The sequence below is a fragment of the Haliaeetus leucocephalus genome, unplaced genomic scaffold (genome assembly GCF_000737465.1).
Source record: "Haliaeetus leucocephalus isolate CR32 unplaced genomic scaffold, Haliaeetus_leucocephalus-4.0 Scaffold933, whole genome shotgun sequence".
Lineage (NCBI taxonomy): Eukaryota > Metazoa > Chordata > Aves > Accipitriformes > Accipitridae > Haliaeetus > Haliaeetus leucocephalus.
This window is the reverse complement of record NW_010973369.1, coordinates 4,535,816-4,549,755: the sequence shown is the minus strand read 5'-3', so window position 1 is coordinate 4,549,755 and position 13,940 is coordinate 4,535,816. Positions and strand designations below refer to the sequence as shown.

Here is a 13,940-nt window from a genome sequence, read left to right as displayed (position 1 = left end):
ACCCCCCGACCTCCCCTTCACGGCCGCCCGACCCGCTCACCGCCCCGCTCGGCCAGGCCTCGCCGCCCCGGAAGTGGTTCCCGCCCGGCAGGAAGTGCACCCCGGCCCGCCCCTAGCAACTGCCCGGGGCACCGCGTTGCTAAGGGCGGCCTGTGGGACCGTGGCGGGCGGGAGGGCTCCACCGCCAGGTTCCTCCCGAAAGGCAGCTGAGGCCGCTCGGCTTCACGCTGCCGCGGGCCCCGCCCCGGCTGTGAGCGCCGGTGGGTGGCCACCCTGCGGTGGGTGCCCACGGCCAGGCCCGGTCGGCCCCTCTGCCAGCGAGACACCGCGGGCCTTTACACCTCAGCGTTAATGTAATCGCCCCCTAAATCAGTGCCTGCATTTTAATTCCCGCCTTCAGTAGCGTGGCCTTTCAGTCCTGGCGGGTTTCTCTTATCCTTGAGGTTTTGATCTCCTCCCTTGAAGCGCTCTGGCAGCAAGAATTAAGACGCGTGCTTCTGGCTTTGCTCTTGCTGGGGATTTTTTTTTTTTTAATTTTTAATGTCCCGATTCAGTATCCAGCTCTGAAATTGAGATGTCTCGATAAGATGACCTACAAAGGGAAAAAATGGCTTGTGCTCTGTTTTGCTTGTTTGTGGTATTTAAAGAATCTGATTTGTTTTGCCCTTTTCCTAACCCTAAAATATCAGTAGTGCCAGGTTAGTTTTGCTGCAGGCTTTATTATCAGAGAGCCTAAATACTTTGGGGAAAACCTAATCGGTTACTTATCTACTGAGGGACTAAGGTATGGCATTTGTAATAAAAGGATTTTCTAGGCTGTTACCAAGCATTTGAATTAAATGGGTATTAATGAAAACAATTTCAAAGGTTTTGAGCAATTGGATTAAAAACCTTTCATCTTTTTTAGCGCAGAAGACTTCACAGTCAACTGGAGAATGCACATGGCTGCGAGTTGCAGAGGCCAGAGACACTTGTACAAAGAAATTCTAGCATAAAAATCCTAAGAAAAAAATTACTCTCAAATAATTACCAGAGCTTTCACTGCCCCCAGTGAGTGGCTGTAGTGGCTAAGAGATAAACCCAGAGCTCAGGAAAGGCAGTAAATTCTGCCCTTTCAGCTCCCAAACACTGACTGTTTAGGACACAAAAACACTGAGGAGGGAGAAATAATTCTTGTGAATGTCAGGAGAGATCCTATCAGTCTGGGTGAAACGGCCAGCTTAAATTCTTCCCAATACTATCAGTACACTGAATTTGGTGGTGGTGCTGTCCACACACACCTTCTCGTGGGCTCTGATCCTCGCAGTTTGAAGTTTGCAGGTGACGGGGGAAAATACACACTTGGGTTGCAACCAACACTGTACATTTTCTTCCTTTCTCCTCCTGTCCCCCAACAGAAACGGCACTACGTATTCTAAGTAGAAATAAACAGGTGAAATTTGCAGCTTTTATACAACTCCTACCCATTCCCTCTACGAGACCATCAAACACTTCCACTGCAATGCCAGGCTCTGCACAGGAGACACTCAGCCTTTGAACCACAAGCAGGTGGTGCCATTAGCCCGCTTTGGCTGCCTGCCTTTCACCAGCATCACACTGACCCATTCGTTTCAGCTGATTGTGAAATGATAAAAAAGGAAGCTATTTATAAAATAAGGGAAGATTTTTCCAAAGCCTACTAGATGTGAGTCTGTTTCAAAGCTAAAATTGATTCAACAAGCGGAAATGGCAATTTTGTCAGCACCCAATTCTAAGTAGAGACAGAGCTCAGGCGTGAAGTCTTTCTCCAAATCCAAATCATCCTTAGCTTTTTCAGTTCTTTCTACATTTGTTTTTTGGTTTGCACTGCAGTATTTCCTCATGTCTTTGCAGTGAGACATATTTATTGCCATTCATTGTACATGTACCATACCCCTGTGCACCAAGGTCTTCTCAGGTTGCATATTATTATTCATCCCGGAAAAAAATTAGTAATAACTGCTTTCATTTTTCAGCCCTTACTGGAAACGTGGCCCTCCTCACTCCCTCTCCATAAACTACGTTTCACTTTCTTGATACCAGTAACACATCTCACTCAAATTCCGTTTCTTTTGTCAGAAGCTTTCAAAACACTTTCCCAAGGTGAGGATTAGTAGCAGTGTTTGGATTCTGATGGGAAACGAAGTCACAGAAAATACGCAGACCAACACCCAGCCTGCCCTGATAGGAAAGGGGTGTCACTGGGGTAGTCACTAGAGCCCTCTGCGCAGAGGGTCGGGGCTCACAGACCCTCTCCTACACTGCCTCTCCATCCCAGAGTATGAAGGTCTCAGTGCTTCCAAAAATTAGGAGTAGGGTCCTCAAGTGAGGCACCGGCACCCAAGAACTGGCAGCCGAAGGACCTTTGTAAGCCTGGTCACTGCGAGTCGGTGGCAGGGCTAGGACTGAAGCCCTGTTCACCGATTCTGCTGTAACGTGCTGTGTAACCTTCTAGCCAAGGCTCCTTTCCAAACTGAAATGAGAGTGGTAAGACCAAAGACGAACTCCTTAATTACTGAGATTCACTGCTGGCATCCAAGCTCTGTCTGCCGGGGTTGGAAGAGGCAGGAGATGGTATTCAGAGCCAGAAATTCAGGAACCAGTAACTCTCAAGCCTACAGCTGAGTGTAACATGCTGACATCTGGCTGAAGCTCTTGGCAGTTCACTTGGGTGATGCTGAAACGCTCCAGCAGCTCTGCTAGGAAATAAACAGAGCCAGACAGGTATGGACTCTATAAATGGATCTCACCCACAGAGCTCATCAGGCCTCCTGACAGATACACATCTTGCAGGCTGATGCCATTTGTTCTATTGTAGTCTCAGTGATACGTTAATGTCTGAAGATTAAGTAGGCTTTTCAAGCAGGCTTTTAACACTATGAGACAGTCCTTTCTGATAGCACTTCTTGCACATTTTGAATTACTGATTTGTCTATTTTTAATCTGATCCCTTGCTTCAGACTCATTCTCATAGTGCAAACTGTGCTCTCATCCAGAGGGAGTCCTTCCCTGAGATTATTTTGATAAATGTTTGTATTCAGTTTCCTACCAATCTGAGTTCCTCAAGGGAAAATTCTCCTTGGGAAATCTATTGATGTTCAAAGGATTGAGTCTGGAGGATATTCAGCTCCAAATTCCAGCACTTTATCCTTCCAAGTTGGAGAAACCAAGTCTTGTATGATTTTCTAATGGCAAGTCCCACCACACCTGCTGGGTTTAAGTTTTGGGCCCTCTGCTTCTTCCTTAGAAGAAACTGGCAACATGGGCCAAATCTCATCTTTCTCATCTCATTTTTATTTGCTTGCCTTCCACAGCAGTGATTGCATTTTTGCAAAGAACTTAGGAGTGAAAGTTACTGTGTATGTACCAGTAATGCACAATGTAATTAAATGATTCATGATCAGCTTACTTACAATGTATGTCCTGCCACTTGGAATAAGACATTTGAACCAAAATGTGTCCCATACTACCTCTAAGATGGCAAACCTAGGCAAAAATTATAACTTTTAATCTTAGGCAGTTCTGTTCAATTTACCATTAGGGCATTTGTGATGAGTTAGTCACCACCACACCTCTCAAGTAAAAGAAAACCAGAGAGAACAGTTGTGTGGGGCTCTCTCAGGGGTGGTGGAGATTGGAGAAGCTGGGGACCAACAGCCACCGTCTGTGCCATTTTGGAGAAGTGCAGAAAAGCTTTTGACAGCTGAGAATATAGGGCCTTTTTTTGACATTTGATGAGTTACTTCTTACTGTCATTAGTTTCAACCTCACAAGGTGAGCAGGACCATTTCACATGCTGCTCAGCTTATCTGAAGCTATATGTTGTGCACCTGGAATAGACAGGGGTGATTTTTTAAAGCATGGCATGGAGACCGGCGGAGGTAAAGCTAAGAGGAAATCAATACCTAGGAAATTGCTGCAGAATCCTAACACCGTGTCCTTTGTCAGCGAAGGATTGGCACTGAAATAAAACTAGCTGGCATGTGCTTCACCAAAGGACCCTAGGGAGGTTAGGTCTGCATGGATGTGACTCCGAAATCCAGCAGTTCCAGCTGCAGAAGGTACCTGTGGCAGCTTGTACCTGGCTGTAGACACCATTCCTCATGTTTTGGGAGCCAGTGGACACTAACAACACTACGTGCGGTAGGGAGGAGAGGTGGGGAGAAACTGAGAAGGTTCTAGGGACAAAGCAAGAGATATTGTAAAGAGAGAAAGCTGTTCATTTTGCAGAACAAGTTTGTCATCTGCTGTGCCAAATTATTATTGATACTACCCCTAAAATGAAGTTCCCATGAAGAATGCTGTCACGCAACTAGTACATTTAGACTTTGAATGCCACTGATACACACAGAGCAGCTCTCAGGCTGTGAGAAGTGCAGAACTGCAGCCAGAGCCACCCTCCTGCGTGTGCAGGGGGTACCAGCTCTACCTGCGTGACTACCCTACTACAAAAATGCCATGAGAACAAAGGCCATAGTTACCAGCTCAAATATACACTGCAACACAGATGGATGCAAAACTGGCTCCAAACAACACTGGATCCTACCACAGTCTGTACAGCATCTTCATCCAGAGATGTTAGCAGCCAGAGCACCCATAATAGGACTCAAGCCGAGGCTGAACTCAAGCGAAGGCTGAACTGCTGGCAGCAGTGGGGATCACAGCCATTTCTGCTGCAGCAGAAGTAGCCTCACTAGCCAGAGGGAGAGCTGGTGGAAGAGCTCCACAAATGAGCCTTCTGGGTCCTGGAAAGATATGAAGATTTTGACTAAAGCTGGGATGGGAAATCCCAGGGACAGAAAAGCTGCTCTATTTATGCTATTTCAGAACTCCTAAGCTGGATACACCCAACAGAGCCTGGAGGGGTTTTAGAAATTTCTGCTGCCTCCTGCAACTAATCTGAAGTCATAAAAAGAGCTTGTTGTTGTGCGAGACTTGCTGGGTCCAGCTGCGTATGACAGGAACCCAACCCAGGCAGTGCAAGGAAACCCCTAGGATGATGGAGCTTTATATAGCCTTCTTTGAAAGCAGCTCACTTGAGATATGAATGCAGATCACAGCCCTCCTAATCCAAGCTAGGCAGCAGGCAGATACAAACGAGTCAATTACAGACTGATTCTCCTTGATCTGAGAGATATTGCCCGGAATCTTACAGCAGCAGTGTGTAAGGCAATGGGCCTGACGGATAGAGAATTAGCTCAAAACCATGCTATAGGATAATACTTTGAAATAGTGTTGGCTCTCGACTGGTTTAACAACATGGTCTGATTCATCTGTTCAGCCAGTGTAGCACCAAGACAGTGGAAGAAAAATAAGTCATGCTGAAAAATTGGTGCAACTGGCCTCACACATGAGAGAACATGAACAGATTGTTTCAAAAAAGCAAACAAAAATTCCTTTCCAGTTTGCAGAGACAGCACACAGCTGTGTGTGCCAGTACAGGGATTTTGGAAAACCTGCTCAGTGCTACCCAGCAATCCCCTTCTCCAGTGTTCACGAGTAGATGATACAAATGATATGGTTGCCTGATTTGCACAGCAGATCCTCTCCCCATGAACAGGCTGTTGCCATTTCTTTTTACAACTGGAAGAAGGCAGTAGTTCTTGCTTCTCTTCACATTTCTGTGCTGTTTCTGGATTCCACTATAAGGGCCTTGGTAAGCTGCTCAGTTCAGGGTCAGCTCGAGCTCCTGCTTTGGTCTGTTCAATCATTTTTCATGATTTCTCTGCAAAGTGGCCTGGTCCTGATTTGATATCAAAGGGAACATAAGCCATTGGAGTACTCAAAGCAGGGAGAGCCCAAAGGCATCAGTACACATCTGTCTAGGTATAGAGGCAACTGTTATTTGACACCAGAGTCATTTGGCATGCTGAGCTCACTCAAGCCTTTCTGACAGTTGGGTTACTGCTTACTGAGAGCCCACCATTTGGAAGCAGGATATTGCTTCACTAAGAAGTGAGCCATAATCACAGTGCTGATTTCTCACCTTGGCAAGAAGCAAAGGGGCAATGGCAGAGTTAGACCAGCACTGAATGCTTTTGAGCCCCTGCACACACAGGCACCCACATGCACACCAAATGCACCATCCTTTCCTACGATCCATCTCTGCCACCGATAGCTGCAATGAGTGCTCTGGTGCAAGGTAAAGGTATTCAGCAGCAGGCAGAAATGAGTCATCTCACCTGCTGAAACTTCTTCCCAGCATCGAGTCATACAAGCCCCAAGACAGGAAGGTCTGGGTCCCCATCAATTCTGGGCATTATAAAGTCAATACGAAAAATCTGGCAGGTGGAGCTCATGCTGGCACCTCATTTTTAACTCCTCTGAACTGTCCTGGTCTTCCTGGCACCAAGGCTATGTGTTCTTTTTAATGGGGCTTTCATAAACCTTGTTCCAGGAATGAAAACAGCTGCCAGCGCATGCAGCACCCCAGGGAAGACCCTTGCCTTTTTCCAGAGCACATGAACGGAGCAGGGGTCTCCACCTGCTTTGTGTGCTTGATGTGAAGCTGTGATGTTTGCGAGGGACTGAAGCATGAACTGCCCTGCTAACGCTAGCAGGTGTGAGTAACAAAGGAGAAGGAGGAAAAGGCTGATAATCAAAGAAAAAGAGAAGAGCAAAAAGATAAACCCTCCTGAGAAGTCAGTGTGAGAAAGTATTAATGGTTAACTCACTCTCATTGTGGAGTAGAAGGAAAAAATGCAATTGCAAAGGGAAAGAGAAGTTAACCTTGCAAAGCAAATTTGTCATTCACTCTGCCAGATTATTGTTGTTATTATTTGCTCTTCTCTCTTTGAACGATAAAGAGAAAGCATAAAAATGACCCTCGACAATGGGCATAACACTCTCCCTGCAACCTCCCTGCCTGCGTCCTTGCACACACAAAAAAAGAGGATGCTAAACACAGCCTTTGAAATTCAGGAGGATAATTGATTCTCTGACGCGTAGAAGCCCACAGGACTCCTGAGGGAGCACAGGTATAAAAAGAGGAGATGCACCTCCCTGGCAGCCAGAGGACAGCTGGGGGGAGATCCGAGAGTGCCCTCCTTGCTCAGCACGCATCCCGAGTCCTGCCCAGGCACCGTGCGGAGGGGACAGACCCAGCAAGGCTCACAGAAGCAGCTCTAGAGAAGAAGTATTTGCAACAGGGGAAGTAAACATCTGGGCAGGAGCCAATCTAGGAAGCACTTGTTTTCTAAGGGAACGGTAAGTTTAAGTCTCTATATGTGCATTTAACAAGGTAACGTGTATTCAGAAATTGGAGACAATTAAATTACACTGAAATGCAATCAAAGCTGGCATCAGCAATTAGCTTTGCCAGGTACAATATCCTTTGTACCATACAAGATTTTTTTGTACCAAGTTATAGAATGAAACAATAGTTGAACTATAGGATAAATGCAAATCAACAGAATTATAATATAGATGAGCCTTGTAAAAACATGTTAGACATTTACTAGCTGTAGCACAGTTTTCCTCTTTTGCGATACTGATGTGAGTTCCTTTTTTACCCTGGAAAATGAACACTGTTTTACTCACCCATCAATAAAACTGTGTTTGAGCCAAACCAAAGTGCGAGGAGAAACGCAATGGTGTGTTACAGGTAACGTAAAACCAGCTACAATGAGGCAGAGTAAGGCACTTAAAAGGATTTCTGCTTTTCTAATGTAGTATAAAAGTCTGAACTTTATAAAACAGCAGGCATGGTGAAAGCTTCGTTTCATCTACATAGTGGTATTTTTAAGACTGATCAGGTTAAGGTTTCAGAAACAGTAAGACTGTTATCCCATCTCTCCAACATCATTTTCACAATGCTGCTGTTAGCGTTGCACAGGATGGAAAGAAGCTATTATGCTTTATCTGCTGGAATGGTGCTAAAAGCTCTTCATCTTAAGGGGAATTTATTTATTAATCATTTTTTCACATGCTGCCAGAATGGAAAGTAAGGTGTCCCTCACCTCAGGAGAATTTTGAAGGCGACAAGGTTTTGCAGAGCTGTCAAGCTGCCTGTATGCAGGGTGACACTTCAATTCCCCAGCTTCTCCTCTGAAATAACAGACACTTCTGGGAAGGGGCATAGGACTTTCATTTCAGACTCCTTCCCGAGGGAGAAAGGGAGTCAGAAATACCCAAAAAGCTGGGATGAGAAGCAGACTGTAATTAAGGGAGAGAAGACAAAGAAAGACAGGGGAAGAAAGTAAAAGCCAGAAACAAGCAAAAAAAAAACAGTGCAAAGAAACTAATAGTAGAGAAAGAAAAAAAATATCTTAAAGGGACAAAATGTGATTCTGGAGAAAACCCCAGCATTCAAAGAAGAGAAACCAGATACAGAAAGAAAGTGGAAATCAAGGCTGTATCCTAGGAAGAAAAAATGGAAGCAAACAGCATTGGGCTAGGTTTTCATTTACACTGGTACTTCTCAGCTCACATAGCAGATTTCCTGGTACTGATTAAATCGCCTGGCTGGCACTTTCTGTAGATGCTGGTGCCACAGTCTCCTGGTACCCTCCTGACAGATGCTTTAGATCATTTCCTCTATCTAAAAAGATCTGATCTGGGATTTGTCTTGGAGATATTTAAGGGAGAGGCACAAAAGAGGCATGCTTTTTCAAGTTCAAATGAAAAAAGAAAAAAAAAAAGGCAAGCAGGAAATTTGCTCCAATACCAGAAGCGCTGTAAGTCTCTCAAAGTCACTTTTTTTGCTTCTTCTGAGCATTCCTCAGCTCTCTGAGGGGCCAAAGCGATTCCATAAGAGACCAGGTATCAGAGGTAGGGGAAGCCACCCATGAGTTCACAAGAAGCTCTGCTGGAGCCAGGAGCAACAGCACTGCTCCCAGGGGAACAGATGGGGAAGCTGCTGGTCCCCTGGCTGGGAGCAGGAGCAGCTGGAAACAGGGACCGGGCTGAGAATGAGTTTGTGATAGGAAACCCCATTTCTTAGTGCACTACCTTTTCCCATGTCCGTCCATGCACTTCTGGCACTGCCACTAATTCTGTTAACTTCCACGGTATCAAGATTGGACCCACTTGCAAGACCACCGGTCCTTAATTAGCTCTCCCCTCACTTATGTTGATCTACAATCAGGAGAGCGGGCAGCTACATCCGAGCAGTAAAAGAGAGCTCAGTGCTGACGCTTTCCATCAGAAAGGGCCCTATCCTACCACCACCGTCAGTAAAACCCACTGCTGGGAAAGTGCGTTTGGGCAATTAGAAGCCCAGCCAAACCCTTTCCATTTGGAACTGCTCCTTTTGCGAGAAAGTATTGTTATACATTTGGAAGGTTTTTTTTCCTCTTACGGAGATCAAACATCTTTCTGCTCTTTTCTTGTGTAAAATAAGACAGGGAACAGGGAAATTTTAAAGATTTCTATCCACATTCTTAAAGAATCTTTTTTGAGCAAAAGATCAATCACTTTCAATCAAAACTCAGGAAGAGCATTCACTGAAATACCTTTCTACTGTCCCTCGCTTCCAATGACAAAAGCATCGCATTCAGCTCTGGAGGGTGTGCGACCTCAGACAACTCTGTCCTGAGTCATTTGCAGCACTTCAGCCAGCCCCAGGACTCGGACGCAAAGCACCGCAGCTGTCTGTTGGAGGGCAGACACACGTGGCTCAAGCCCATCTCACCTTCCACCAAAGCCGGTGCTCAGAGCTGCGTAGGCGCCTCACTGAGCAGCGTGGGGGGCTCCTCTTGACACAGCAGCAGTTCAGCTCTACCAAAGGGACGTATTTTGGTCCAGCCCCCATTCTCGCCAAGCATGACAACTGAAGGAACAGTGCATTTTGGTTGCCTAACCAAGCTCAGCGCTGTTGCCTTCAATAAATGGGTTTGCCAGGGTTACCTCCAGGCCAGTATTACCCCTCTGCCCAGGAATTTTATTTGGACTTCCCTGTTTCTCCCTGATCTCTGGACAGCCAGCGAGGCAGCCCACTCAGTTGTTATGCACGGACCTGTGCTGTACAGCCATGCGAGCAGACACACATGCCCGGGAAAGCGTAGGGCAGGAGGGGTCCCAGGGGCTGGTCGCAGATGGTCCTGTGCAGGCAGTGAGGTTGCTTTTGGCAGCCCCTGCTAACTACTGCCTTCCAGCATCTAGGTGCTTTTACAGCCCGTGCAGTGGTCCCTGGGGCTCACCCCAGCCTGCGAGCTTTCCTTCAACCACAGTAGCAGGACAGGTCAATAAGGGGGTCCCACAGGGTGAAACCCTGCTGATCAGCCCTGCCTCCCGACCCAAGGGAGACGCCAGCTCCCCGAGGGGTCACACACAGCCACTGCCTCCAGGAATTGCACTCCCCGGGGAAGACTTTGCCACATCCAAGACATTTCTGCATTGGGAAACACCATAACCACAAACACAGAGGCGCGTTTCCAGTCCCTTCATGCCGATAAGTGAGCAGGGGGACTGAGAACACAAAGGTGGCACTTGGCCTCCCCTCCTGGCCCTGAGCATCTCACTGCTGCTGACTCAGACTGCTCTGCATTTCAGGTGACTCCAAAGGGTGGAAGATGCTGGATAAGGCCACCCTGCTCCTGTTCATGCATTTAGTTGCATGCTCCATCTCCTCTCCTCTATACCCAGCTCTCAGGTAAGCTGCTGAATGTTTTATCCACGTTGTCACTCCCTGTCTCATCTCTGACCTTGTGCAAAATAAGCACATGCGAAATTAAGGTTGCCAGCACTTTGGAAAGCCAGATGAACTGTATGTGCGTTGGTAAGCCTATTTCTTTGCTCTGGCTTAATTTTTTGGGGTACACTGCTAGCCTAGGGGTGGTTTCCAAAGAAGGCAGACACCTGACAGAATATTTCAGCCCAAACAGTTGGTTTTAGAATTGAATGCTGGGTTCTATAAATGGAAATCTGGCAATCTCCAGAGCAGGCAGCACCTCCAGCTCCATCACTGAGTAAAACTTGTGCCTGCAGGCCACCTGCATTGAAGTCAGAACTGCAGATATTCTAGTACGTGAACTCAACAGCTGCCTATTAATATTTCAAGTCGACTGTTAGAAGTTCTAATATTACTTCCCACCATTACAAATCGATGGAAGCACAAAATTGAGCACTGGGTTCTACAATGTGAATTTGCAACATCCCATAGAAAATGCTTTAGCCTTGTGCCAAAGCCATGGTATAACGATACCGGAATCGCTGGAATTTTGCTCGAGAATGTTGGAAGCTCAGTGAGGGGGAATTGTGTTTGAGGCAGCTCTATCAACCATCTTTTCACTGCTGAAATAGCTTCAGGGCAGCTTCTAGCTGGGGACAGTGACGGACAACACTTGCGTTACTGATGAGATGGGTATGGCAAAAGGAGAAAAAAAAAAGCAGGAGAACAGGGAGCAGTGGTCAAGAAGACTGATCCCTGACTGGCAATTGAGCACGTCTCGCAGTATGCCTTGGGTTTGTCTTGCAGGTACAATCCAGGGCCAGTTGCTGGGAAGGCCGTGAACTTCCAGCTACAGCACAGCAGACCATTGCAGAGCCATAGTCCCTTAGCAGAGGAACAGAAGGAGGAGGGTTTGTTAACAGACCCCACTGAGAAAAGGTTTGTACCTCACCTCTCAGCCCTGCTGCAGCAAGAGTACGCTGGTTATGATCTTCCCCCAGCCCAGGAGCAGACCAGCAGGTCGCTTAGTCCCACCAGCACCACAAAATCCAGGCTCCAGGGGGAGAACCCAGCTGAGCCCTGCAACCAGACCAGAAGGCTGGGACTGTGCCAGCTCTCACCACTACCCATGTTTACAGCCATGTCCTGCTGTCTCCCAGCAGCAGGGATGTATTGATAGAGGCAGTGTCACAGGCCCAGGGCTCCTGCAGGGAACATAATTTCCCACCAAGCTCTGCGAATCCCTCTGCATGATTGTTAGAGCCTTTCCTTTCCAACCCTGCCAGGAGATGGAGGATGGTTATTTCTGTCTGAAGCACAGAGGACTCATCCTTACAACAGTGGGAGCAGCCAAGTGGCTCGTGCTTCCTTTACCTGTGGATTTTCGGGAGCCTGGGTCTAACCACAAGCTAAAGACCTGGAGGCTCCTGTCACCCTGTCCCAGACACAGCCCTCCCAGGAGGTGACAGTGTTGCTGCAGAGCACAGGAATGTCCCAGCCCCAGCTCTGCCCTCTCCCAGCCTGTGGCTCTCCTCCTCCTTCCCACTGGTTCTCTGACGTCACCTTTGGTTTGCAGGTACTCTTCCTTACTTGTTTTGCTGTGGATACTGATTAATGGACATTTTATTTTGCCTCCTGCCTCCACATCAGGACTGAGCTCCCTCAAATCCTTTTACCCTCCAACACTAATGCAGTCCAATGCCAAAAGGCATTTGCTATAGTTACCTGCCCCTGATACCAGCAGTGTTACATCTGGTGTATTTTGTCATCTGAAACACCCATTTCTCAGCTAGATGGTTCATTGCTACCTCAGAGAGCACACCTTATGCTTGTCTTTCACCCTAGGATGCAGCGCCATGCTGATGCTATATTCACTGACAACTACCGGAAATTCCTGGGGCAGATTTCCGCCCGCAAATTCTTACAGACCATCATTGGCAAGCGGCTTGGGTAAGCTACAGTGTTTTGCTGTCCTAGGGCTGTTTTGCTTATTACACTGGGCAGTTTTTCACGCACATAGCGGATGTAGCTGCTTTCCACTGCAACAGAAGCAATCTCTCCTGCTGTTCCACATCCCAAAGGGCATCCTGCATCCCTATGTCTCGGATCCTCCTAATCAGAACTATCATTAAGCAGCCTAATTAACCCTTTCCTCCAAGGCTACAAGTGTCAGATCAGCTGAGAGCAATACCATAATATCAACAAGCAATAGTATTTGCATATAGTAGTTGCAATGATCATTCACTGGTAGGGAACAGTTTTCCCCATCCTGGTTTGAATACTGAAACAGCCTCTCCACTACCACCCAGGTAGCTTTGGCTAGATAGATCAGTGACTGCCACTAAATAAGACCAACTAGTTGGATGCGAGCTGGCTCCTATCCCTCTTCTAACACAGAAGCAAATACAGCTGACCAATTTTCTTACTGGAATTAAGCAGAATGGCCCTAGGCTCAGACCCAGCAGGTTCCCTTACTGTGCTGCTCAGCCTGAGCCAAACTTTGAGCAAGGGACTAAAAAGCATCTCTGAAACAAAGATGTTTCTCATCTTTGCGTAACAGAAGCAGTGAGAGCAGCCCAGGAGAAGGGGTGCACGAATTTCTGACAAGGCGCCAGTCTGACAGCATTCTGATGGACAGCCGCTACCACCAACAGATGGTACTAAGGGACTTCCTGGGAGCCATTCTGCAGAATCAAAGGTAGGTGGGAATCAGTTCGTTATCTGCTCACTGCAGAAGGACATTGCTGCCTGGCTTCCAGATGTGAAGCTACTGGATTAAGCATCATCTTTCAGGTACACTCGGGGGAAGAATGAAGCTCTTACCTGACCTCATAACCCAGCCCTTCCCTTATGTGGGCAAGTAGGGTGCAGATAAGGAACAGCCTGTCCTGAGGCAGCCCACACCACACACAGTAGTAAAAGAGTAGTGGAAAAAAAAGAATTTCTGTCTCAATCCCAATTATGCCACCACTACCCTATTCTGTTCTTTCACAGGCCTCAGGACATCACCAGCAGTCGGTTAGAAGGCTTTCCCAGCACCTTGGCTAAACTCATGTAAATACTTCTCCCTTTTTCATCTCCCCATGCTCTGGTAAGTACCATTCCCTGCTCAATTCTGTACATAATACACTGCTTCTGCACTGCTCAAGCGGTTTGAAGGCTCTTCTTCAGTGAAGCCAACTCCCACTGCTGTCCATGAAAAAGGGTGCTTGCTGCAATTTAAGGCGAAAAAACTCCCAGTCAATTTTGTCAAGTACCTAAAGTCCTGTTAGTCTGAACACATAGACCATGAGTGTTGTGAAGCTGCATGCAA

At 47.0% G+C, this 13,940-nt stretch overlaps 2 protein-coding genes across 3 annotated transcripts in view; one reads left to right on the top strand and one right to left on the bottom strand.

Moving 5' to 3' along the window:
* Positions 1-70, bottom strand: part of MANBAL (mannosidase, beta A, lysosomal-like) — an 8,914-nt gene extending 8,844 nt beyond the window's left edge. Inside the window, exon 1 of one of the 2 annotated variants that reach the window (XM_010584084.1) lies at positions 41-70. The gene's annotated coding sequence lies outside the window, so the exon portion shown is untranslated. Of the gene's footprint in view, positions 1-32 lie in introns of both variants that reach the window. The other variant, XM_010584085.1, reaches the window with a different exon arrangement.
* Positions 71-10,529: 10,459 nt separating this feature from the next.
* Positions 10,530-13,685, top strand: GHRH (growth hormone releasing hormone). Its single transcript, XM_010584106.1, has 5 exons — positions 10,530-10,609; positions 11,435-11,566; positions 12,473-12,577; positions 13,188-13,325; positions 13,622-13,685. The coding sequence occupies exons 1-5, from the start codon at positions 10,530-10,532 to the stop codon at positions 13,683-13,685; spliced, it is 519 nt and encodes a 172-aa protein (XP_010582408.1).
* The last annotated feature ends 255 nt before the right edge of the window (positions 13,686-13,940 follow it).

Bases quoted from the DNA above. Each gene is read 5' to 3' on its own strand.
- GHRH (XM_010584106.1), top strand. From the start codon at position 10,530: ATGCTGGATAAGGCCACCCTGCTCCTGTTCATGCATTTAGTTGCATGC. The intron at 10,610-11,434 runs GTAAGCTGCTGA...TTTGTCTTGCAG, and splicing joins CCTCTATACCCAGCTCTCAG to GTACAATCCAGGGCCAGTTG. The intron at 12,578-13,187 runs GTAAGCTACAGT...TTTGCGTAACAG, and splicing joins ATCATTGGCAAGCGGCTTGG to AAGCAGTGAGAGCAGCCCAG.